This window comes from Nerophis lumbriciformis, linkage group LG07 (genome assembly GCF_033978685.3).
Source record: "Nerophis lumbriciformis linkage group LG07, RoL_Nlum_v2.1, whole genome shotgun sequence".
In the NCBI taxonomy this organism is placed as follows: domain Eukaryota; kingdom Metazoa; phylum Chordata; class Actinopteri; order Syngnathiformes; family Syngnathidae; genus Nerophis; species Nerophis lumbriciformis.
This window is the reverse complement of record NC_084554.2, coordinates 139,267-162,396: the sequence shown is the minus strand read 5'-3', so window position 1 is coordinate 162,396 and position 23,130 is coordinate 139,267. Positions and strand designations below refer to the sequence as shown.

Below are 23,130 nucleotides of genomic sequence, written 5' to 3'. Positions count from 1 at the left end.
TTGAGCAATCGTTTAGGAGATCAGGCCAAAAGCCCCTCATGTGACTGCAGGGCGCCATGTTTGGTCTTACACACCTGATTGAACTGAGTGGTGTGCCCTCAAGTGGACACAAAGAGTATTACACTCTGGTGTAGAAGTAACCTGACTCAGATAGATCCTTGTAGTTGGCTGAGCTCCACACAAGGATGTGGGACTTCTCCACACAAGGATGTGGGACTTCTCAATAGGAGATGTATTTCAGAAGGCGGGGCCTTGTATGTGATTGGATAAAGCACTTATCTTGAACGAGGTGCTACTTTAAGCACTCCCATGGAAATCAAGCCGTGACGCTGATTAGAGCCACCCTGGGAAATACAAACCCGGTCGGAAGAACATTCTTGCCACCAATAAATGCCTTCAAAATCCTTCTCTGTTCATCTTTGAAATAGTTAATATTCGATTGATGTGACAAAACATTTGCAATAGCCGAATCAATGTCAGCACACCATTGTTGTTTCAATCAAAGTCCCTTTGGCGCTACGTCGCATCTATGAAATCCCCAACTAATTGCTTCATTATTTTTTGCTATCTTAAAGGAGTTTGCAATGCCTTCGAGCCCAGATCCTTGTGTGCAGCTCAGCCAACTACAAGGATCTGGCCAGAGTCTGGTTAGTGTAGAGGACTATGCATCCAAATGTTGCTCTTGAAGTGGACACAAGGAGTATTACACTGAATTGTTTTGACAGTATTGCCTTCAAAAGTTTCTCAAAGTCTTCATTGCATTCAAATATCACAGCGTATGGACAACCGGGTTTCAGAGTTGGTCCCCAACATGGCGCCCTAGAGTCACATGAGGGGCTTTTGACCAATCAGAGAGAATAAAGCCAAGTGATTGGTCACGTGACTCCAAGGCACCATGCTGGGGACCAACTCTGCAACCCAGTTGTCCATACTGTCTTGCTTGGTACGCCTTAGTGGACAGGATGAGTACTGCATCTCTTATAAACTTTATTCATCATTTGGTATTTACAAATAGACAATCTAAACTCTGATATGAAAGGTGAGTATTTACAAAAGCCATATAAGTTAAAAAGGTTTGTCCCCCTTCAGACCGCCGAACTGCCGTCGTGTCCCAGGATGTGGCTGATGTTGTGGGCGGGCCTGTTGGGTTGCTTGCTGGCGTCGGCGGAGGACGCGTTGGCGAGGGACAGCAGGGGCGACATGGGCATGGCCGAACCGTCCGTGGGCATTCCCGCGGCAATCTCCGGGAAGAGAGAGGTGAGGCTGAAGTTGGAGATGTGAGGCGTGATGCCTGCAGTGTTGGTGATGGGCATGGGAGGCATGTCGGGCAGCAGGGGGAAGCTGGCCTGAGCGAAGCCTACCGGGCGCGGCGGTGACAGGATGGAGCCGAAGCGGTTGTTCAAAGGGGGTGGCGGCGGGGGGGCGCTGGCCTTGTCAGCAGTGGGGCTGGTGAACATTTGGTTGGAGAAGTACTGCAGGGTGACGTCGCCCGGCAAGCTGGGGTGGGCAGCAGGCGAGTAGGACGGGTAGAAGGAGGCTAAGGTGTTCTGGGGGGACTCCACGGGCAGCAAGGAGGGCGTACGGGAGGTGCTGGGTTGGCTGACGGGGGGGATGAAGGTGGAGTTGCCGTTAATGGGGGGTGGAGGGTTTATGCCACCCTCGGGGATAAAAGGGAAGCCGAAGTTCTGCGTCAGGTGTTGTTCAGGCACAAGGGCGTTGTCGCCAGGCGGCTGAGCGCCGTCCGCCATAAAGCGAACAATGGCGCTACGCCTAGCCTCGCCCCCTGATGGGGGCTGAGGCCGGCCCAGCAACATCCCCCCCGGCAGGTGGGGCTCGGCCTCAAAGGGGTTAGCGGGTCGTAAAGATCCAGATCTGGGCCGTTCGCCCGGTCTCAGTTTGGTGCTCTGAGTGTCCCGGGCGATGTGGCGTGAATGCTGGCTTACGACCGGGGGCGGCCTCGAGACAGCGGTAGGGCGACCGGGTTCAGAGCTGCTGTGAGGCGTGGGAGGGTGGGCCACACCCACTCGGACACCCCCGTGCATGTTGCCGTTCACCTGAGAGATATGACCTTTGTTACTCATGGCCGAGGCCTTCTGGCTGGGGGGCACATTGGGACTGGAGCTCTTGGCGGTCTGGATGTCTGCTGATGGGGGGCCACAGGCGTACTCCATGCTGACCGGGGGACAGCACTGCGCCACCCTCTGGTGGTTGCTGTGCTCCAGCATGTGGGGGGAAAGGAGGCTCTGCATGAAGGTCTGGTGACACGCTTCCCCTTGTGACCCCTGAGAGCCAAGTTGGATGCCAGCATAGCGGTTTCTACTGTCTGCCGGGGGACCGACACCCATCCTGAAGGTCCCTTGTTGCTGGCCCGGAGGTCCCCGCTGGGACGGGAGTCCCGGCTTAGGGGCCATGTCGCCGCTGCGTGAAACCTGCGCCTCGAATCCGGTCAATTGGTGTCCTCCTGCCGCCATGGCCTTGAAGGGGGGGCACTCTGAGACCCTCTGTATGTCAGCTGGGTGCTGCTCCGACGAGAGGCGGTTCTGGGGGTTGTGTGCCATGTTGGCTTTCGCCCGCGTGGTTGTGTTCATGTACGCTCGCAGGTCAGGCTGGTCCTGGGCGGCAGCACGGCCCGACTGCAGGTGCAGCGCCAAACGCTGCTGCTGGTCGCCGCTTGTCGGGCTTTTCCCGATGAGTGCCTCGGCGGAGTAGCTGGACACGCGGTGGCGCTCCTGGCGGGATGGAACGCAGGACAGCTCGGATGGACGGGAGACGGGGTTGCTAGGAGACGAGATGAGCTGCTGCTGCTCCACAGTCCGAGAACTCATCATCCGCTGCATGGCGCCGTGATCCTGAGCCGGCTGAGGACAAACAAACGTCACTTGAACACAACGTCTACAAACACAACATTGTGTCAAGTTTTACTTTGCTTGTGCAAATTAAATATATATATTTCCTCTCAGGGATCAATAAAGTACATTTATCCAATCCAATCCACTTTATTTCAAACAACAAAAATGTTTCCAAAGTGCTGCACAAAAATATTAAAAACAAGATTCAAATACTATCCTTAGCTCCACCAATGACTGAATAAAAACTAAATATAAAACCAATATAATAATAAATATGATTAAAAATGATTTTAAAGGGTAAAACCAATGAAAACAATAAATAGAATAAAAAAAATGTAAAAACATGAGTCACGTAGTGTTAAAAGGCAGAGAATAAAAGTGGGAAACTTAAAAGAGTCCACTGTGGGAGCAGTTGGAACATGGAGGGGCAGAATGTTCCAGAGCTTAGCCCTGTCTCCCCTGGTTTTAAGTCTGGTCTTGGGCACCACGAGCTGGAGCTGGCTCTCGGACCTCAGAGCGCACGCAGGAGTGTACATTTAGATGAGATATAATGAGGTGCCAGTCCATGCAAAACTTTAAAACCAAACAGCAACATTTTCAAATCAATTAAGAGGGAGCCGATGCAAAGTCTCCAAGAATGCTGGCCTTTCCTGGCCTCTGTTAAAAATCCTGCTGGACTAACTGTAAGCGGGAGAGAGCTTTTGACTAATGCCAGCATAAAGTGCATTGCAGTAGTCCAGGCCACTCGAAATAAAAGCATGCACCACTTCTTCACAAAGGTTCAAAGATAAAAACGGTTTTACTTTTGCTAATAGACCAAGATGATAAAAACAGGCTTTAAAAAGGACATTGACGTGTTTGTCAAGTTTAAAATCACCGTCTATAGTGACGCCAAAGCTGGTGACATCATTTTGCAATGGCCCCAAGTCAGTGAAACTACAATTTCCCTTTTTCCCTCATTCATTATTCAACAATTCTGGGCTAACCAAGCCTTGACGTGGCATAGACAGTTGAGCAGGGGCGTCAGGGGGCGTGGCCTTTTCAAATCACCAAATACATTTGGCAGTCATCTGCATAAAAGTGATAAGACACTTCAAAATCTCTCCAAGAGGGAGGAGCTCAAGAGCAAACAGGATAGATCCCTGGGGGACACCACAGTAAAGAAGGAGCTCTCTGACAGGTAGGATGTGAAGCACTCCAATGCGGTCTAAAAGAATTGTGTCAAAGGCAGCTGGGAGATCTAAAAGCACTAAAATGGCAGAGCTGCCATAATCAGTCATTAAAAACCTTTAAAAGTGCAGATTCAGTACAATGCAAAGCAGACTGAAATGGATCTAAAGTGCCATTTTCATCTAAAAAAGGCTGCAGTTGCGCCAAAACACGTCTCCAAAATGTTTGACACCAAAAGTCCTTTAGAAATGGGCCAATGATTTGACAAACTTGTAGGATCAAAACCTGTTTTTTTGATGGAAGGCTCAACAACAGCTCCTCTACAAAAAGAGGACACACTGCCAGAAATCAAGCTGCTGTTGATGATGTCCCTCACAGAAAAATCAATAGAGTCCCAGACCTCTTTAAAAAGGCCGGGGGGACTGGGTCTGTGGGACTGAAAATGTGAGCAAATCTGCTGTGTCAAAAGTATACATACAGTCACAATAACATATTGCTGGGTATTGTGGCCAAACAGCTCAATTTTTGTTCAATCCGACCACAGAACATTCCTCCAGAAGGTCTGATCTTTACAGAGAGTAAATGGGACAATGAAAAAAGAGAATTACCGTATTTTCCGCACTATAAGGCGCACCTAAAAACCACAAATGTTCTCAAAAGCTGACAGTGCGCCTTATAACCCGGTGCGCTTTATATATGGATTAATATTAAGATTCATTTTCATAAAGTTTCGGTCTCGCAACTACGGTAAACAGCCGCCATCTTTTTTCCCCGTAGAAGAGGAAGTGCTTCTTCTTCTACGCAAGCAACCGCCAAGGTAAGCACCCGCCCCCATAGAAGAGGAAGCGCTTCTTCTTCTACTGTAAGCAACCACCCGCCCGCGTAGAAGAAGAAGAAGCGCGCGGATATTACGTTTCATTTCCTTTGTGTGTTTACATCTGTAAAGACCACAAAATGGCTCCTACTAAGCGACAGGGATCCGGTTCATGAAAAGACGCAATCTCTCCAGCCGCACACAGACTACTATTTCACAGCAACTGCCTAAAGACTTTCAAGAAAAGCTGGCTACTTTCCGTGCATATTGTAAAAACAAGATAGCTGAAAAAAAGATCCGGCCAGAGAACATTATCAACATGGACGAGGTTCCACTGACTTTTGATATTCCTGTGAACCGCACTGTGGATACAACGGGAGCACGTACGGTGAATATTCGCACCACAGGGAATGAGAAGTCATCCTTCACTGTGGTTCTAGCTTGCCATGCTAATGGCCAGAAACTTCCACCCATGGTGATATTCAAAAGGAAGACCTTGCCAAAAGAGACCTTTCCAGCCGGCGTCATCATAAAAGCTAACTCGAAGGGATGGATGAAGAAAAGATGAGCGAGTGGTTAAGGTAAGTTTACGCGAAGAGGCCGGGTGGCTTTTTTCACGCAGCTCCGTCCATGTTGATATACGACTCCATGCGCGCCCACATCACGCTGGTTTTAATATATTATTAAAGTTTGACTGACCTATCTGACTGTTTTTTTGACATTCCTTTAGCGCAGTTAGATGCGGCTTATAACACGGGGCGGCTTATAGGTGGACAAAGTTTTGAAATATGCCGTTCATTGAAGGCGCGGCTTATAACCCAGGGCGCCTTATGGTGCGGAAAATACGGTACCTCCAAATTCTTCTGGACAAGCTAAAATCATCCGCCCGGAGGTTGGGTCTTGGGCGCAGTTGGGTGTTCCAACAGGACAATGACCCCAAACGCACGTCAAAAGTGGTAAAGGAATGGCTAAATCAGGCTAGAATGAAGGTTTCAGAATGGCCTTCCCAAATTCCTGACTTAAACGTGTGGACAATACTGAAGAAACAAGTCCATGTCAGAAAAACAACAAATTTAGCTGAACTGCACCAATTTTGTCACGAGTAGTGGTCAAAAATTCAAGCAGAAGCTTGTGGATGGCCACCAAAAGCGCCTTATTGCAGTGAAACTTGCCAAAGGAAATGTAAGCAAATATTAACATTGCTGTATGTATGCTTCTGACCCAGCACATTTGCTCACATTTCAGTAGACCCATAATAAATTCATAAAAGAAGCAAACTTCATGAATGTTTTTTGTGAGCAACAAGTACCGTATTTTCCGCACTATAAGGCGCACCTAAAAACCACAAATTTTCTCAAAAGCTAACAGTGCGCCTTATAACCCGGTGCGCTTTATTACGATTAATTTTCATAAAGTTTCGATCTCGCAACTTCGGTAAACAGCCGCCATCTTTTTTCCCGGTAGAACAGGAAGCGCTTCTTCTTCTACGCAAGCAACCGCCAAGGAAAGCACCCGCCCCCATAGAACAGGAAGCGCTTTAAGCAACCACCCGCCCCCGGAAGAAGAAGAAAAAACGCGCGGATATCACCGTACGTTTCATTTCCTGTTTACATCTGTAAAGACCACAAAATGGCTCCTACAAAGGACAAGGATCCGGTTCATAAAAAGACGCAATCTCTCCATCCGCACACGGATTACTACCGTATTTCACAGCAACTGATATTCCTGTGGAACGGGAGCACGTACGGTGAATATTCGCACCACAGGGAATGAGAAGTCGTCCTTCACTGTGGTTCTAGCTTGCCATGCTAATGGCCAGAAACTTCCTCCCATGGTGATATTCAAAAGGAAGACCTTGCCAAAAGAGACCTTTCCAGCCGGCGTCATCATAAAAGCTAACTCGAAGGGATGGATGGATGAAGAAAAGATGAGCGAGTGGTTAAGGGAAGTTTACGCGAAGAGGCCGGGTGGCTTTTTTCACACAGCTCCGAAGGCGAACACACCTTCACTAAGACGGGCAGATAGCGCCGGTCGACATACGCCAACATCTGCCAGTGGATCGTAAATGCCTGGGCAGATAGTTTCGGTCACAACTGTGGTCCGAGCTTTCCGGAAGGCAGGATTCACAGAACTGCTGCACAACAACAGCGACACTGAATCCGATGACTTCGACGAGGCGGAGCCGGCCATTTTTGGATCCCACGCTTGCGCAACTTTTCAATTCGGACACCGAAGACGAAGAATTCGAAGGATTTACGAATGAAGAATAACTTCAGAAGGTGAGCGCTATGTTTATTTTGTGTGTTGTGACATTAACGTTCGAGCAACATTATGTTGCTATTTATTGCTCTACACCATTTTGAATTTTACTATGTTTGTGATTGCACATTTGCGTACATTTTGGGACAGAGTTGTTAGAACGCTGGTTTTCAATATATTATTAAAGTTTGACTGAACTATCTGACTGTTTTTTTGACATTCACTTTAGCGCAGCGTTTTTTTGACATTCACTTTAGCGCAGCGTAGGCGCGGCTTTTAGTCCGGGGCGGCTTATTGGTGGACAAAATTATGAAATATGTAATTCATAGAAGGTGCGGCTAATAATCCGGTGCGCCTTATAGTGCGGAAAATACGGTATGTGCTCCAATCACTACATCACAAAAAAATAAGACTTGTAGAAATGATTGGAAACTCAAGACAGCCATGACATCATGTTCTTTACAAGTGTATGTACACTTTTGACCACCACTGTATATATAATATATATATATATAAATATATATATATAAATATATATATATATTTATACACACACACACACACACACACACACACACACACACACACACACACACACACACACACACACACACACACATTTACAGTACGTGTAGGTGGGATTGAGGAGGTCTTCAAAGTATTCCTTCCACCGATCCACAACTTCCCCAGTCTAGGTCAGTAGCACACCACCCCCACCATACACAGTGTTGACAGTGCACTGCTTCCCCCTCCCGAGGCAGCGGATGGTGGTCCAGAATCGCTTCGAAGCTGTCCGGAAGTCGTTCTCCAAAGCTTCTCCAAACTCCTCATGTCCGAGTTTTTGCCTCTGCAATTGCCAAAGCCGCACACCTTTTGGCCTGTCGGTACCTGTCCACTGCCTCCAGAGTCCCATGAGCCAAAAGGACCCAACAGGATCCAACAGCATCAGCGGGTTTTGAGATAACCACCACGACAGGCGCCGATCACCTTGCAGCCACATCTCCGATCGACTGGCTCGACAACAGAGGTACAGAACATGCATGGTCCACTCGGCTCATTGTCCGGTGCCTCCCTCGTGACATGTTGGAAGGTCTTCCGGAGGTTGAAATTGAAACTCTGATGGGAGACTCTGCCAGTGGTTCCCAGAAGACCCTCACTATGCGTTTGGGCCTGCAAGGTCTGTCCAGCATCCTCCACCAACATCAGAGCTGACTCACCACCAGGTGGTGATCAATAGAAAGCTTCGCCCCCTCTCTTCACCCGAGTGACCGCAAATCCGATGATACAACAACAAAGTCGATCATGGAACTGCTGCCGAGGGTGTACTGGTGCCAAGTGCACATATGGACACCCTTATGTTTGAACATGGTGTATGATATGAACAATCTGAGACAAGCCCAAAAGTCCAATAACAAAACCACACTGGTTCTGATCAGGGCGGCTGTTTCTCTTATTCACACCTCTCCAAGTCTCACTGTCGTTGCCAACTTGAGTGTTGAAGTCCCCCAGTAGAACAAGGGAATCACCTGAGGGAGCACTCCCCAGTACTCCCTCTTAGGCCTTCAAAAAGAGCAGGTACTTTGAGCTACTGTTTGGTGCGTAAGCACAAACTACAGTCAGGACCCACCCCCCCTCGGAAGTGAAGGGAAGCTACCCTCTCATCAACCGGGTTAAACTCCAACGTACAGGCTCTGAGCCGCAGGGCAGCAAGTATAGCCACCCCGCCTGTCAACGCCAGATTGGAAAAGAGTCCAGAGCTCTTGCTGTGCGTCGAAGTGAGACCAACTTGATCCAGCCTAAACTACTCTACCTCGCGCACCAGCTCAGGCTATTTGTCTGGTTGAGCACAGAGGAGTGCCTTCAAGGTGTGCACAGGTTTGTTGATTCTTTTGTGGACTTATAGGAGCACTGGCAGATTTGCTGGAACGTGGCGTTCCATTCATCAAAGAGGAAAGATATTTAATTTTATTTATTTATATTGTAATTTTCAACCATTTCCAGCCAGTTTGACAAGTTTTTGATTTATTGTCCTACTTACTTGTATGGGGGTCGATTATAAACATAATCTTAGTGGTAATCAAAGAAAGGGAGTTCATAAATTATTGTCAGCTTACTCCATGTGAGCTAAGTTGAGAGGTAATGTGAGCATGCTAGACTATAACTTGTTCCAAAGTTAGCATTAACAATAGCATTAGCTTTACAGTCTGTTATGTTTACAATGTTTACAGTTTGAGTCATGAAAAGACTTTAGTTGTAGAAAAAAGTAAAAGTAGTCCAACCTTGAGGTGGTCTTGCTGGGCCAAATGGTTGCCGTGGAGGGTTCTGGTTCCAGGAGCCTGAGCGTCGCAGATTTTCTCCTGATGTCTAAAATGTTGAATCTGCTGAAGATGCTGCTGGTGTCTGGAATGAGAGTTCTGCTGCAGTTGTTGATGATGTTGTTGGTGCTGTGCTTGGTGTGCTTGATGCTGCTGAGGATGAGACGCTTGGTGTTGATGTTGTTGTTGTTGTTGTTGTTGTTGTTGTTGAGCATGCTGATGTGCAGCCTGTTGCTGTTGTGAGTGATGCTGCTTCTGCTGCATGCCAGCGGGTGAGCCCAGCCCCCGCTTCTTCTGCTGCTGCTGCTGCTGTTCCTGCAGCGCCCTCTGGTGGAGCGAGTGTCGCTGTGCGGGATCGGGCTGAGTCAGGTGGTGTTGGAGGTGATAAAGATGGTGCCTGTGTTGCTCTTGCTGCTGCTTCATGTAGATATTACCTCCCAGATGCTGTCCAGGCTGGGCTGGTGGATGCTGTGGATGACTTTGGGGCAGATGGAGCACTCCAGGCTGGTTGTGCTCAGGGGGACTCATAAAGGAGTTTGGCGAGAAGAGCGAGCCTTCAGGATGAATCCTCGCCATGGCTGAAGATGAGGGGGGAAGCTGTCCCACCATCATCTGGCTGTGTTCCGCTGCCTTCACGTCCCTTTGGCCTACAGCAGGTGGCGGTGCCGGACAAGGTTTGGCTCGCTTTCCCGTGTTGAGCATGGCCTCCTCCTGGGCCTGCCGCTTTGAGATGATCTTGACCTGGCGCTCGGCCTGAGCCCTCATTAGAGCCGTTTTCATGGGGGCGTATTCGCTGAGCTGGGACGCACCAGAATTGCTGTTGTGCGAGTTGTTGGAGCCTCGAGACACGTGGACGAAGGCGGCGGTGGCGGATGTGGGTCCTGAGGCCTGCTGGACTGCCAGACTTGGAGCAGCAGGGTAGGGATGCTGCGAGGAGCTGGGTCTGATCAGGTTGTTGACACTCAGGCTTGCCACTGGGCCACTCTGAGTCTGGACCTGAGGGACAGACTGAGGCTGTGAGTACGAGATGTGATGAGGCAAGTTCTGAGGATGTCTGCTTGCACTGCTCCCACTGACGGAGACATCTCCAACTTGTCCTCTGGTTGACACTTGAACTGGAACTTTTACTGTGTCCAAAGGTTTGCTAACTTTAGTCTGCTGCACAGTCTTGTCTTTATTAACAGACACTTTTGGAGGCTCCCAAGCCGCTGCAGTGTTATTGGTTGGTGCAGTGTTGTGTGATGGTGCGGTGCTGTGTGATGGTGCGTTGTTGTTGGTTGGTGCGGTGTTGTGTGATGGTGCGTTGTTGTTGGATGGGGCGGAGTTTTGGGATGGTACGGAGTTGTGGGATGGTGCGGAGTCGTGGGATGGTGCGGCGTTGTGGGATGGTGCGGCGTCGTTGGATTGTGCGCTGTCGTTGGTTTGTGCGGTGGTGTCGCTTGGTGCCGTGGTGTCGCTTGGTGCGGTGGTGTCGCTTGGTGCGGTGTTGCTAGTTGGTGTTGCATCGCTCCCGGTGCAGCTTCCAGTCCTCCTCCCAGGACTATCCTGCTCCAACATGGCCAGGGCTAACATCTCAGCCTGCTCTGAAGTGAATGTGAAGGTGCCGAAGGTAGCGGAAGAGGCACTTATACTGTGACCCTGAGGGAGCATGGAGGCCACAGAGAAGCCTCGAACTCCCTCTGCCACTGACGACATGGGGGAGTCTGTCTGTGTGGGGTGCTCCATTGCTTGGTCGCTCAGATTAGTGTACAATCCATGAGGGAGCGCAAAATATTTTTTAGATGTCGCGTCAGATAGGGTCTCTGCTTGTGTGATTGCTTGTTCTTCCTGGAGCTGTCTGGGTTTTTCTGGAGAGTCGGGCACTTGGACTTCCGACTGATGCTCTCTTGTGGCCGTGAATCCTTTTCTCAACTCTGGACAAATTGTTGGGGTATTACCGGAGCTTGCAGATGAAGACAGGGTGGCGCTTGTGGATGCTGTGGAGGAGGGAACTGGCTTCTTACAAGGCAGAGGCGTTGTTGTGGTTCGCTGGGGACAAGAAGCTGAGCTGGTTGGCGTGCTGGGAGCTATGGATGTTGAAACTGTGCCGCAGACTGCAATAGGACAAGCGGTGGTAACAACACATCTGCTTTGTTTAGCAGAAGGTGGCGCTGTCTTGCTTTGTGTAGTGTTAGTCACTGACCTAGTGGGCGACTGTTTTACTCCTGAGTCGACAAGTTTGCTTCCCACTGAGCTACTGCTGGAAGATGTTTTATCACTCTCTGAAGGCTTGATTAATGTTGCGCTGACAACTGCTTGCGTCACACTGGTTTTGGTTTGCCTGAGAATAAGATCACTCTGAGTGGAGCTGACAGAGCCTAGACTTTGCGGCTGAGAATTACTGGATGAAAGTGTTAATGTGGCGGTAGCATTTTCTACAGCGTCACTGATGGTGGTGGTGACCATGGAAGAAATGTCTAAGCAAGCCCGGCTGGGCTCACTCTTATTTGATTCTTTGGTCTTTTTACCTGCAGACCGCTGAGCATAAAGAGAAGTCCTGAGCCTCTTTCCTACAGGTTTAGGAGCACTAAGCACTAGACCTTGTTTGATGGTTTTTGCAGGAACTGTCAAAGGAGCAGGCCGCTGCAGGACCACTGTTGATGCAGCAGGTGAAGGCGGGACGCTGCTGCTCTGGCTAGTGATACTAAGTGGAAGGCCCTGAGAGATGCTCTGGTTCAGACTGCTGAGGGCCCCCAAACTCTTAAGCGCAATATTAGTCGTCGGCTCCTCTGTGGTGGTGGGCTGGACCAGTTGGATTGTACTCTGGACGCCCTGCGAGGCGCTTTTGTCTGACGTTGTCATGGGCTGCAGAGCGAACACCTGCCCATTCACAGTGATGGTCTGTGGGGTTGCTTGGACCCCTGGACCGGTGAGCGCTTGGCTCACAGGAGGCTGAGCCGGGCGTGGGAGGATGTGCACCAGCTGCTTGCCGCTTACACTCTGCACGGTTGATGCCGAGCTGCTCGGTGTGGGTGTTTGAGTTGACACTGCAGGTAAGGAAGCAGGCACCAGGCCCACCTGAGAATTCTGAGGGGCGGGTGCAGCTTGATTGGGGGCCTGGATGATAACAATGTGCTGACATGGCGTTGGCTTGTCTTCTCTTAAGACCGGCTGGCTTGGGCAGGAACTGGCCTGCTGTAAGATGACCACACTGGCATTGTGTGTGTTCTGCGGTGCAGAGACCGCCGCGACGTTAGGGTTGACCTGTAACACCTGCATGGTCTGCAGGAGGGGAAGCACGGTGGCCTGCTGCTGGGGCATCGCAGGCTGAGTTTGAGGGAGGAGGGCAGCAGGAGGGTGTGGAACTAATGAGGCTGGCTGAAGAACAGCAGATTGGGGCTGGGAGACGATAGCGGGGTGAGCTACCATAGCTGGCTGAGGTATAATGGCAGATTGTGGTAGCACGGCGCACTGGGGTTGTGGGGCGAGGAGTGTCTGAGGTTCGGGGGCGAGGAGCGTCTGAATTGAAGGTCGAAGCTGGGGCGTTCTTGCTTGACTGTGGGCGCTGATGGGGGCTTGCTGCACAGGAGTTTGCATGTGTATTTGAATGGGTTGACCAGAAGGAGGACGACACACTGTCACTTGGTGGACAGACTGGGTAGTGCTGCCAAGACTCTGACAGACAGGCTGCACCGTGTTGCCCGCCATCTGCAGTGTCGTCCACGTGGTTTGCGTGCTACTGGCCGCCCCCGCCCTGAGGAGAGCTTGGCTGTTACGGATGGCGGTATAAGCTACGGTTCTGGTGGTCGTGTCCTGCATGGCGGTTGCCGTGGTGATGGTCGGAACCAGTGTTGTGAAGCTGGAAACAGGTGGGCTTTGAGTGAGGTGTGGGCATGCTGAAGTAGCCATGTTGGTGTGTTGGGGGAGCTGAAGGGTGATGTAGGACACAGACGGTGGCAAAGAGGGGACGACTGGGATCTGCTCCACCACAGCGAGGCCTGTTGTGGACTGGCTGTGTGGGACTGTGGAAGCGGTGGAAGAAGCCTCAATGTGCAGCAAGGTTTCATTTACCCTTAATTTTGTGCCGACCTCAGTAGGGGCCTGAAGAATTAACGAGTCGGACTGCTGTTTGCCAGGACTCGCCTCCTTGCCGTCAGAGGAGACCATTATTCCCTTTGGGGGCTGATAGGTGGGCGTCACTTTGGCCACCTTGGCACAGCTCTGCTTACCCTTCCAGTGAAGGGTAAGGTCCTCCAGAAGGTTGATGTCATGGGCTTTGAGGAGCTCGATGTAGTGAGCGCTCTCCTTGCGAAGCTCATCCAGTTGACGCCGCAGTCGGCGGATCTCCTCCGCTGTGGAAACCGAGAACAAGCGGAATTATCTATTATGACAAAAATCCTCAAATAGTGGCCTCGCTCTATTAGATACCAACTGTTGTGCGTTTATGGCTGCACTGTCCACTGAAATGAATGACTTAGCTCAAAAAGCTCATTTCATGACCTTTACCGTAGTCATGTTTCCACTAGGCGGTAGGTATCGTTCAGTACACAAGGCCCTTTTTTACATGAGCCTCATAGTCTCTTTCCGTCGTGTTCGAATTTTGACATTTGTTCCCCTCTAAAGAGTCACCATCTAGGCCGCAAAGCGAGAGAGCTTGCTTAAACATGTCGTTTTCATACGATTAGGAATTATGTACTTTATCTGTGGCGACAAATCATGGGTAACACTTCACCTTCCCAGTAAAATTTGTAAGGCGGGGGTGTCCAAAGTGCAGAGGGCAGCTAGTTTTTTTTAATGGGCCTGTGTTACAATGAAAAAATGAAACTGAACCAGGGCCTGTGGCGCAATGTAGAAATGAAACTGAACCAGGGCTTGTGGCACAATGTAGAAATGAAACTGAACCAGGGTCTGTGGCACAATGTAGAAATGAAACTGAACCAGGGCTTGTGGCACAATGTAGAAATGAAACTGAACCAGGGTCTGTGGCACAATGTAGAAATGAAACTGAACCAGGGCCTGTGGCACATTGTAGAAATGAAATGGCACAATGTCGAAATTAAACTGAACCAGGGCCTGTGGCACAATGTAGAAATGAAACTGAACCTTAGCCTGTGGCACAATGTAGAAATTAAACTGAACCTTAGCCTGTGGCACAATGTAGAAATTAAACTGAACCAGAGCCTGTAGCACAATGTAGAAATGAAACTGAACCAAGGCCTGTGGCACAATGTAGAGATGAAACTGAACCAGAGCCTGTGGCACAATGTAGAAATGAAACTGAACCAGAGCCTGTAGCACAATGTAGAAATTAAACTGAACCAAGGCCTGTGGCACAATGTAGAAATGAAACTGAACCAAGGCATGTGGCACAATGTAGAAATGAAACTGAACCAGAGCCTGTGGCACAATGTAGAAATGAAACTGAACCAGGGCCTGGGCACAATGTAGAAATGAAACTGAACCAGGGCTTGTGGCACAATGTAGAAATGAAACTGAACCAGAGCCTCTGGCACAATGTAGAAATGAAACTGAACCAGGACCTGTGGCATAATGTAGAAAGGAAACTGAACCAGGGCTTGTGGCACAATGTAGAAATGATACTGAACCAGGGCCTGTGGCACAATGTAGAAATGAAACTGAACCAGGGCTTTTGGCACAATGTAGAAATGAAACTGAACCAGGGCTTTTGGCACAATGTAGAAATGAAATGGCACAATGTAGAAATGAAACTGAACCAGGGCCTGTGGCACAATGTAGAAATGAAACTGAACCAGGGCTTGTGGCATAATGTGGAAATGAAACTGAACCAGGGCCTGTGGCACAATGTAGAAATGAAACTGAACCAGGGCTTGTGGCACAATGTAGAAATGAAACTGAACCAGGGCTTTTGGCACAATGTAGAAATGAAACTGAACCAGGGCTTTTGGCACAATGTAGAAATGAAATGGCACAATGTAGAAATGAAACTGAACCAGGGCCTGTGGCACAATGTAGAAATGAAACTGAACCATGGCCTGTGGCACAATGTAGAAATGAAACTGAACCAGGGCCTGTGGCACAATGTAGAAATGAAACTGAACCATGGCCTGTGGCACAATGTAAAAATGAAACTGAACCAGGGCTTGTGGCACAATGTAGAAATGAAACTGAACCAGGGCCTGTGGCACAATGTAGAAATGAAACTGAACCATGGCCTGTGGCACAATGTAGAAATGAAACTGAACCAGGGCTTGTGGCACAATGTAGAAATGAAACTGAACCAGAGCCTGTGGCACAATGTAGAAATGAAACTGAACCAGGGCTTGTGGCACAATGTAGAAATGAAACTGAACCAGAGCCTGTGGCACAATGTAGAAATTAAACTGAACCAGAGCCTGTAGCACAATGTAGAAATGAAACTGAACCAAGGCCTGTGGCACAATGTAGAGATGAAACTGAACCAGAGCCTGTGGCACAATGTAGAAATTAAACTGAACCAGAGCCTGTGGCACAATGTAGAAATGAAACTGAACCAGGGCCTGGGCACAATGTAGAAATGAAACTGAACCAGGGCCTGGGCACAATGTAGAAATGAAACTGAACCAGGGCCTGTGGCACAATGTAGAAATGAAACTGAACCAGAGCCTGTAGCACAATGTAGAAATGAAACTGAACCAGGGCCTGTGGCACAATGTAGAAATGAAACTGAACCAGAGCCTGTGGCACAATGTAGAAATTAAACTGAACCAGAGCCTGTAGCACAATGTAGAAATGAAACTGAACCAAGGCCTGTGGCACAATGTAGAGATGAAACTGAACCAGAGCCTGTGGCACAATGTAGAAATTAAACTGAACCAGAGCCTGTGGCACAATGTAGAAATGAAACTGAACCAGGGCCTGGGCACAATGTAGAAATGAAACTGAACCAGGGCCTGGGCACAATGTAGAAATGAAACTGAACCAGGGCCTGTGGCACAATGTAGAAATGAAACTGAACCAGGGCCTTGGCACAATGTAGAAATGAAACTGAACCAAAACATGGCAAAGCAAACTCCTACGTAATGATGTAACTACGTACGTACGTACGTAACACATGCACGCACATTAGCTTTAGGTGTTGTTAGCTGATCATAGCAATTAGGATAGCTAGCATTAGGTGTCATTAAATGCATATTCTATCATAACAACATGTCTGCAAATTGTTCCTTGCTTCTCTTGGACTGCTTTTGTACGTGTGCATGCGCTCCCTTGCGTGTACGTGTTGACGAGACCGGGTGGTATGACCGCCCACACGAGACCGGGTGGTATGACCGCCCACACCGTAAACACCAATCATTTTATTCGGGCCGGCAAAAAAACCTGTATTTCATAAACTTTGTAATTGTTTCAAATATAGACGATTGTTAAACAAATGCGTAACATAAGCTAGCTGGGGGTGTTCTTGTTTTAGTTTCTGCTTTGAAAAGTGTAACTGTAAGGAAGTTGCAAACAGCACCTTTGAACTGAATTGTTGACACTAGTTAGAAAAAAATAGTCGAAGATTTGTTTCGCCTTTTTAAAAAGTTACATGCGTCATGGACGATTGAGAAAAATACACCCTCCCCCACACCGACCTGGGCCACCCACCACCACAAATAGATGTCAGTCCTGTGGGAAAGACTGAAATGTTTTTGTTCTCCAGACAGGCAGTTTGAAGGCCTGATGCCGGTCGATCAAGCAAGGACTTTACCTTGGACTTTGTCGCCGCCCTCCAGCAGCATGGCATCATTCTGTTTCTTCAGCTCGGTGATGTAGCGAAAGGCCTGGTCCAGGATCATGTTCTTACTCTGCAAAGTCAAACAGATGGACGGGTTTTACCAGAGAGTGGTGAGTGACATGGTCTCCTTTCCAAATGCATCCTACCTGTCGGAGTGCTTGCGAACAGGGCAGAAGGTTACCAATGCGGTTAATTCCAGCATTTATCTTCTCCTTTCTGTGTCTCTCAACTACAAAGGACAACATACTTATGTCATTAGGGCGCCAACCATTCCTTCTGACAACCATTCCATTCTCAACTGCTGGTTGCCATACCATTCAGGGACCATGTTGTTTTTACAATACCATCCCAGCAATTTGTTCCTGGCCTCGGACCATTCTGCCATCCTGGCCTCGGACAGGGACAAATTGAAGGTTGAAAGTGCACTCAGCACCCAACTAAGTCATCTCTGTCTCTGGCTTGCCCATAACAAACTGTCACCACACCTGGGTAAGACACAGTCCATCCTATTTGGCTCCAGGATTTACTAGGGAAATCCCCGGGCTTTACGATTAAGGTAACACAAGAGCCACAACACAACAACATAAAGCCACAACACAACAACATAAAGCCATAACACAACAACTATAAGCCAAAACACAACAATATAAAGCCACAACACAACAACATAAAACCACAACACAACAATATAAAGCCACAACACAACAACATAAGGCCATTACACAAAACCTATAAGCCACAACACAACAAGATAAAGCCAAAACACAATAATACAAAGCCACAATACAACAATACAAAGCCACAACACAACACATATGAGCCAAAACACAACAACATAAAGCCACAACACAACAATATAAAATCACAACACAACAACTACCGTATTTTCCGCACTATAAGGCGCACCTAAAAACCACAAATTTTCTCAAAAGCTGACAGTGCGCCTTATAACCCGGTGCGCTTTATATATGGATAAATATTAAGATTCATTTTCATAAAGTTTCGGTCTCGCAACTTCGGTAAACAGCCGCCATCTTTTTTCCCGGTAGAACAGGAAGCGCTTCTTCTTCTACGCAAGCAACCGCCAAGGTAAGCACCCGCCCCCATAGAACAGGAAGCGCTTCTTCTTCTACTGTAAGCAACCACCCGCCCGCGTAGAAGAAGAAAAAGCGCGCGGATGTTACCGTACGTTTCATTTCCTTTGTGTGTTTACATCTGTAAAGACCACAAAATGGCTCCTACTAAGCGTCAGGGATCCGGTTCATGAAAAGACGCAATCTCTCCATCCGCACACGGATTACTATTTCACAGCAACTGATATTCCTGTGAACCGCACTGTGGATACAACGGGAGCACGTTCGGTGAAACTTCCACCCATGGTGATATTCAAAAGGAAGACCTTGCCAAAAGAGACCTTTCCAGCCGGCGTCATCATAAAAGCTAACTCGAAGGGATGGATGAAGAAAAGATGAGCGAGTGGTTAAGGTAAGTTTAAGTTTACGCGAAGAGGCCGGGTGGCTTTTTTCACGCAGCTTCGTCCATGTTGATATACGACTCCATGCGCGCCCACATCACGCTGGTTTTATTATATTATTAAAGTTTGACTGACCTATCTGACTGTTTTTTTGACATTCCTTTAGCGCAGTTAGATGCGGCTTACAACACGGGGCGGCTTATAGGTGGACAAAGTTTTGAAATATGCTGTTCATTGAAGGCGCGGCTTATAACCCAGGGCGCCTTATGGTGCGGAAAATACGGTATAAGCCAAAACACAACAATACAAAGCCACAGCACAACAATAGAAAGACAGAAGACAACTATGAACCAAAACACAACAATATAAAGCCACAACACAACAACTATAAGCCAAAATACAACAATATAAAACCACAACACAACAACTATGAGCCAAAACACAACAATACAAAGAAAGGAAGTTGTAAAAGTAAGTGAAGTGTGACAACATCAACATTTTCAATAAGACTAATTTACAAGGTTGAGGAAGTGTGTCCGTCACCCTAACTTGCTCCACTGTCACTTCCGTTGTGTCCTTAAAGTTGTGTTGTGGCTTTTGCAATGGTGCTGTAGCTGGAAGTTGTTGTGTTGTCATTGATATTGTTGTGTTTGTATTTGTAAATATTCTTCACATGAAGTAACTTCCTTGTCATTAAAAGTCTTCACCTTCATAGAAAGTCTGCTGCTCTTTAACCCAAACTTGTCCTTGTTCTAGAACCCAGACAACTGCTGGATTGCCTTTAAAAGGACCTCCCGCAAGGCAAAGATGGCGAGCACAGGTGGAATGGAAGGACACATCTTACCTGCATTGTGGGACTCTTTGTTCTTCTTCTTCCTGCAAAAGGTTTGGAGAAGTGAGACATCAAAGATCCTTCAGCAGAAATGTCCGTTCAGTTCTCACTTTGGTTTGCGTCCACTTGAGTCACTTTCAGTCATCTCTGGCATCCTGTCCTACACCTGGTGACCTCACATCCTTCACCAGGTGGACCTCACATCCTTCCTCTGCCCCTCCTGAAACACAACGTGCACAACTCACACCTGGACAACTCACACCTGGACAACTCACACCTGGACAACTCACACCTGGACAACTCACACCTGGACAACTCACATCTGGACACTGCTTTACCGCTCTCACATAATGACAATAGTCGTGTAGTTAAAAGACATTTGGTGGCATAGAAAGACAATAGTCGTGTAGTTAAAAGACATTTGGTGGCTTAGAAAGACAATAGTCGTGTAGTTAAAAGACATTTGGTGGCATAGAAAGACAATAGTCGTGTAGTTAAAAGACATTTGGTGGCATAGAAAGACAATAGTCGTGTAGTTAAAAGACATTTGGTGGCTTAGAAAGACAATAGTCGTGTAGTTAAAAGACATTTGGTGGCATAGAAAGACAATAGTCGTGTAGTTAAAAGACATTTGGTGGCATAGAAAGACAATAGTCGTGTAGTTAAAAGACATTTGGTGGCATAGAAAGACAATAGTCGTGTAGTTAAAAGACATTTGGTGGCTTAGAAAGACAATAGTCGTGTAGTTAAAAGACATTTGGTGGCATAGAAAGACAATAGTCGTGTAGTTAAAAGACATTTGGTGGCATAGAAAGACAATAGTCGTGTAGTTAAAAGACATTTGGTGGCTTAGAAAGACAATAGTCGTGTAGTTAAAAGACATTTGGTGGCTTAGAAAGACAATAGTCGTGTAGTTAAAAGACATTTGGTGGCATAGAAAGACAATAGTCGTGTAGTTAAAAGACATTTGGTGGCTTAGAAAGACAATAGTCGTGTAGTTAAAAGACATTTGGTGGCATAGAAAGACAATAGTCGTGTAGTTAAAAGACATTTGGTGGCATAGAAAGACAATAGTCGTGTAGTTAAAAGACATTTGGTGGCATAGAAAGACAATAGTCGTGTAGTTAAAAGACATTTGGTGGCTTAGAAAGACAATGTTTGTGTAGTTAAAAGACATTTGGTGGCATAGAAAGACAATAGTCGTGTAGTTAGAAGACATTTGGTGGCTTAGAAAGACAATAGTCGTGTAGTTAAAAGACATTTGGTGGCATAGAAAGACAATAGTCGTGTAGTTAAAAGACATTTGGTGGCATAGAAAGACAATAGTCGTGTAGTTAGAAGACATTTGGTGGCTTAGAAAGACAATAGTCGTGTAGTTAAAAGACATTTGGTGGCATAGAAAGACAATAGTCGTGTAGTTAAAAGACATTTGGTGGCATAGAAAGACAATAGTCGTGTAGTTAAAAGACATTTGGTGGCTTAGAAAGACAATAGTCGTGTAGTTAAAAGACATTTGGTGGCATAGAAAGACAATAGTCGTGTAGTTAAAAGACATTTGGTGGCATAGAAAGACAATAGTCGTGTAGTTAAAAGACATTTGGTGGCATAGAAAGACAATAGTCGTGTAGTTAAAAGACATTTGGTGGCATAGAAAGACAATAGTCGTGTAGTTAGAAGACATTTGGTGGCTTAGAAAGACAATAGTCGTGTAGTTAAAAGACATTTGGTGGCATAGAAAGACAATAGTCGTGTAGTTAAAAGACATTTGGTGGCTTAGAAAGACAATGTTTGTGTAGTTAAAAGACATTTGGTGGCTTAGAAAGACAATGTTTGTGTAGTTAAAAGACATTTGGTGGCTTAGAAAGACAATGTTTGTGTAGTTAAAAGACATTTGGTGGCATAGAAAGACAATAGTCGTGTAGTTAAAAGACATTTGGTGGCTTAGAAAGACAATGTTTGTGTAGTTAAAAGACATTTGGTGGCTTAGAAAGACAATAGTCGTGTAGTTAAAAGACATTTGGTGGCATAGAAAGACAATAGTCGTGTAGTTAAAAGACATTTGGTGGCATAGAAAGACAATAGTCGTGTAGTTAAAAGACATTTGGTGGCATAGAAAGACAATAGTCGTGTAGTTAAAAGACATTTGGTGGCTTAGAAAGACAATAGTCGTGTAGTTAAAAGACATTTGGTGGCTTAGAAAGACAATAGTCGTGTAGTTAAAAGACATTTGGTGGCATAGAAAGACAATAGTCGTGTAGTTAAAAGACATTTGGTGGCTTAGAAAGACAATAGTCGTGTAGTTAAAAGACATTTGGTGGCATAGAAAGACAATAGTCGTGTAGTTAAAAGACATTTGGTGGCTTAGAAAGACAATAGTCGTGTAGTTAAAAGACATTTGGTGGCATAGAAAGACAATAGTCGTGTAGTTAAAAGACATTTGGTGGCATAGAAAGACAATAGTCGTGTAGTTAAAAGACATTTGGTGGCTTAGAAAGACAATAGTCGTGTAGTTAAAAGACATTTGGTGGCATAGAAAGACAATAGTCGTGTAGTTAAAAGACATTTGGTGGCATAGAAGGACAATAGTCGTGTAGTTAAAAGACATTTGGTGGCATAGAAAGACAATAGTCGTGTAGTTAAAAGACATTTGGTGGCTTAGAAAGACAATAGTCGTGTAGTTAAAAGACATTTGGTGGCATAGAAAGACAATAGTCGTGTAGTTAAAAGACATTTGGTGGCTTAGAAAGACAATAGTCGTGTAGTTAAAAGACATTTGGTGGCTTAGAAAGACAATAGTCGTGTAGTTAAAAGACATTTGGTGGCATAGAAAGACAATAGTCGTGTAGTTAAAAGACATTTGGTGGCATAGAAAGACAATAGTCGTGTAGTTAAAAGACATTTGGTGGCATAGAAAGACAATGTTTGTGTAGTTAAAAGACATTTGGTGTCTTAGAAAGACAACAGTCTTAGCAATCTGAAGTCATTTCCAAACATGTGCAGCCTGGACATAAGACAAACGTCAAGTAACGCAGTCTGGAGATGGTATTTGTGGTGTAATATAAATATATTTGTAGTGTAATATAAATGATCCACACACTTATTACGACGTTTAATCCAAGAAAAAGTAGAAATCTTTGCTTATCCGGCTAGCTAGCTTAGCTGACTTTAAAGGCATGATTTCGAAGAGAAATTGAGCACCGTTTCAGCTAAGAAAGCGTGATGAAAGGCTGCGAATGGCCACTAACCTGTGCTGCGTAGTGGACATGTTACAAGAAGTTACAAGAAGTTACAAGAAGTCTGCTCCTCGCAATGTTTGCACTCCCACTGCTGGCTAGCTGGCTAGCTGGCTAGCAGCATAGTCAACATAGCTCAAAAACAATCGAGCAGCAAAAAGAGGCGGGCCTACGGAGCTGTCAGCCTATCAGAATTCAAAGTCTGGAGGACGCAGCCAATCAGTGAAGGGCAAGTAGGTTGCGCAGACACTGAAAGCACTCTTGTGTTGGTGAACAACTTCTCAAGTGCCCGCAGCTCATTTGTAATGGCCATCTATCTATTTTCTACCGCTTGTCCCTCGCGGGGGCGGGGTGCTGGAGCCTATCTCAGCTGCACTCGGGCAGAAAGCGAGGTATACCCTGGACAAGTCACCACCTCATCAACACAGATAGACAACATTCACACCCCAGGAGCGTCTCTTTGGAGGTGG

At 46.9% G+C, this 23,130-nt stretch overlaps 1 protein-coding gene across 1 annotated transcript; it reads right to left on the bottom strand.

Moving 5' to 3' along the window:
• Positions 1-967: 967 nt before the first annotated feature.
• Positions 968-22,782, bottom strand: LOC133581359 (basic helix-loop-helix domain-containing protein USF3). The gene is made up of 7 exons (XM_061935345.1): positions 22,673-22,782; positions 19,538-19,647; positions 19,440-19,471; positions 17,268-17,350; positions 17,095-17,191; positions 9,372-13,738; positions 968-2,858 (listed from the first exon to the last, which is right to left on the bottom strand). The coding sequence occupies exons 2-7, from the start codon at positions 19,579-19,581 to the stop codon at positions 1,086-1,088; spliced, it is 6,396 nt and encodes a 2,131-aa protein (XP_061791329.1). The 5' UTR covers positions 19,582-19,647; positions 22,673-22,782; the 3' UTR covers positions 968-1,085.
• Between the last annotated feature and the right edge of the window lie 348 nt (positions 22,783-23,130).

Bases quoted from the DNA above. Each gene is read 5' to 3' on its own strand.
- LOC133581359 (XM_061935345.1), bottom strand. From the start codon at position 19,581: ATGCCAGAGATGACTGAAAGTGACTCAAGTGGACGCAAACCAAA. The intron at 19,472-19,537 runs GTGAGAACTGAA...AACCTTTTGCAG, and splicing joins TCAAGTGGACGCAAACCAAA to GAAGAAGAAGAACAAAGAGT. The intron at 2,859-9,371 runs GTTGGACTACTT...GTTTGTCCTCAG, and splicing joins CCCAGCAAGACCACCTCAAG to CCGGCTCAGGATCACGGCGC.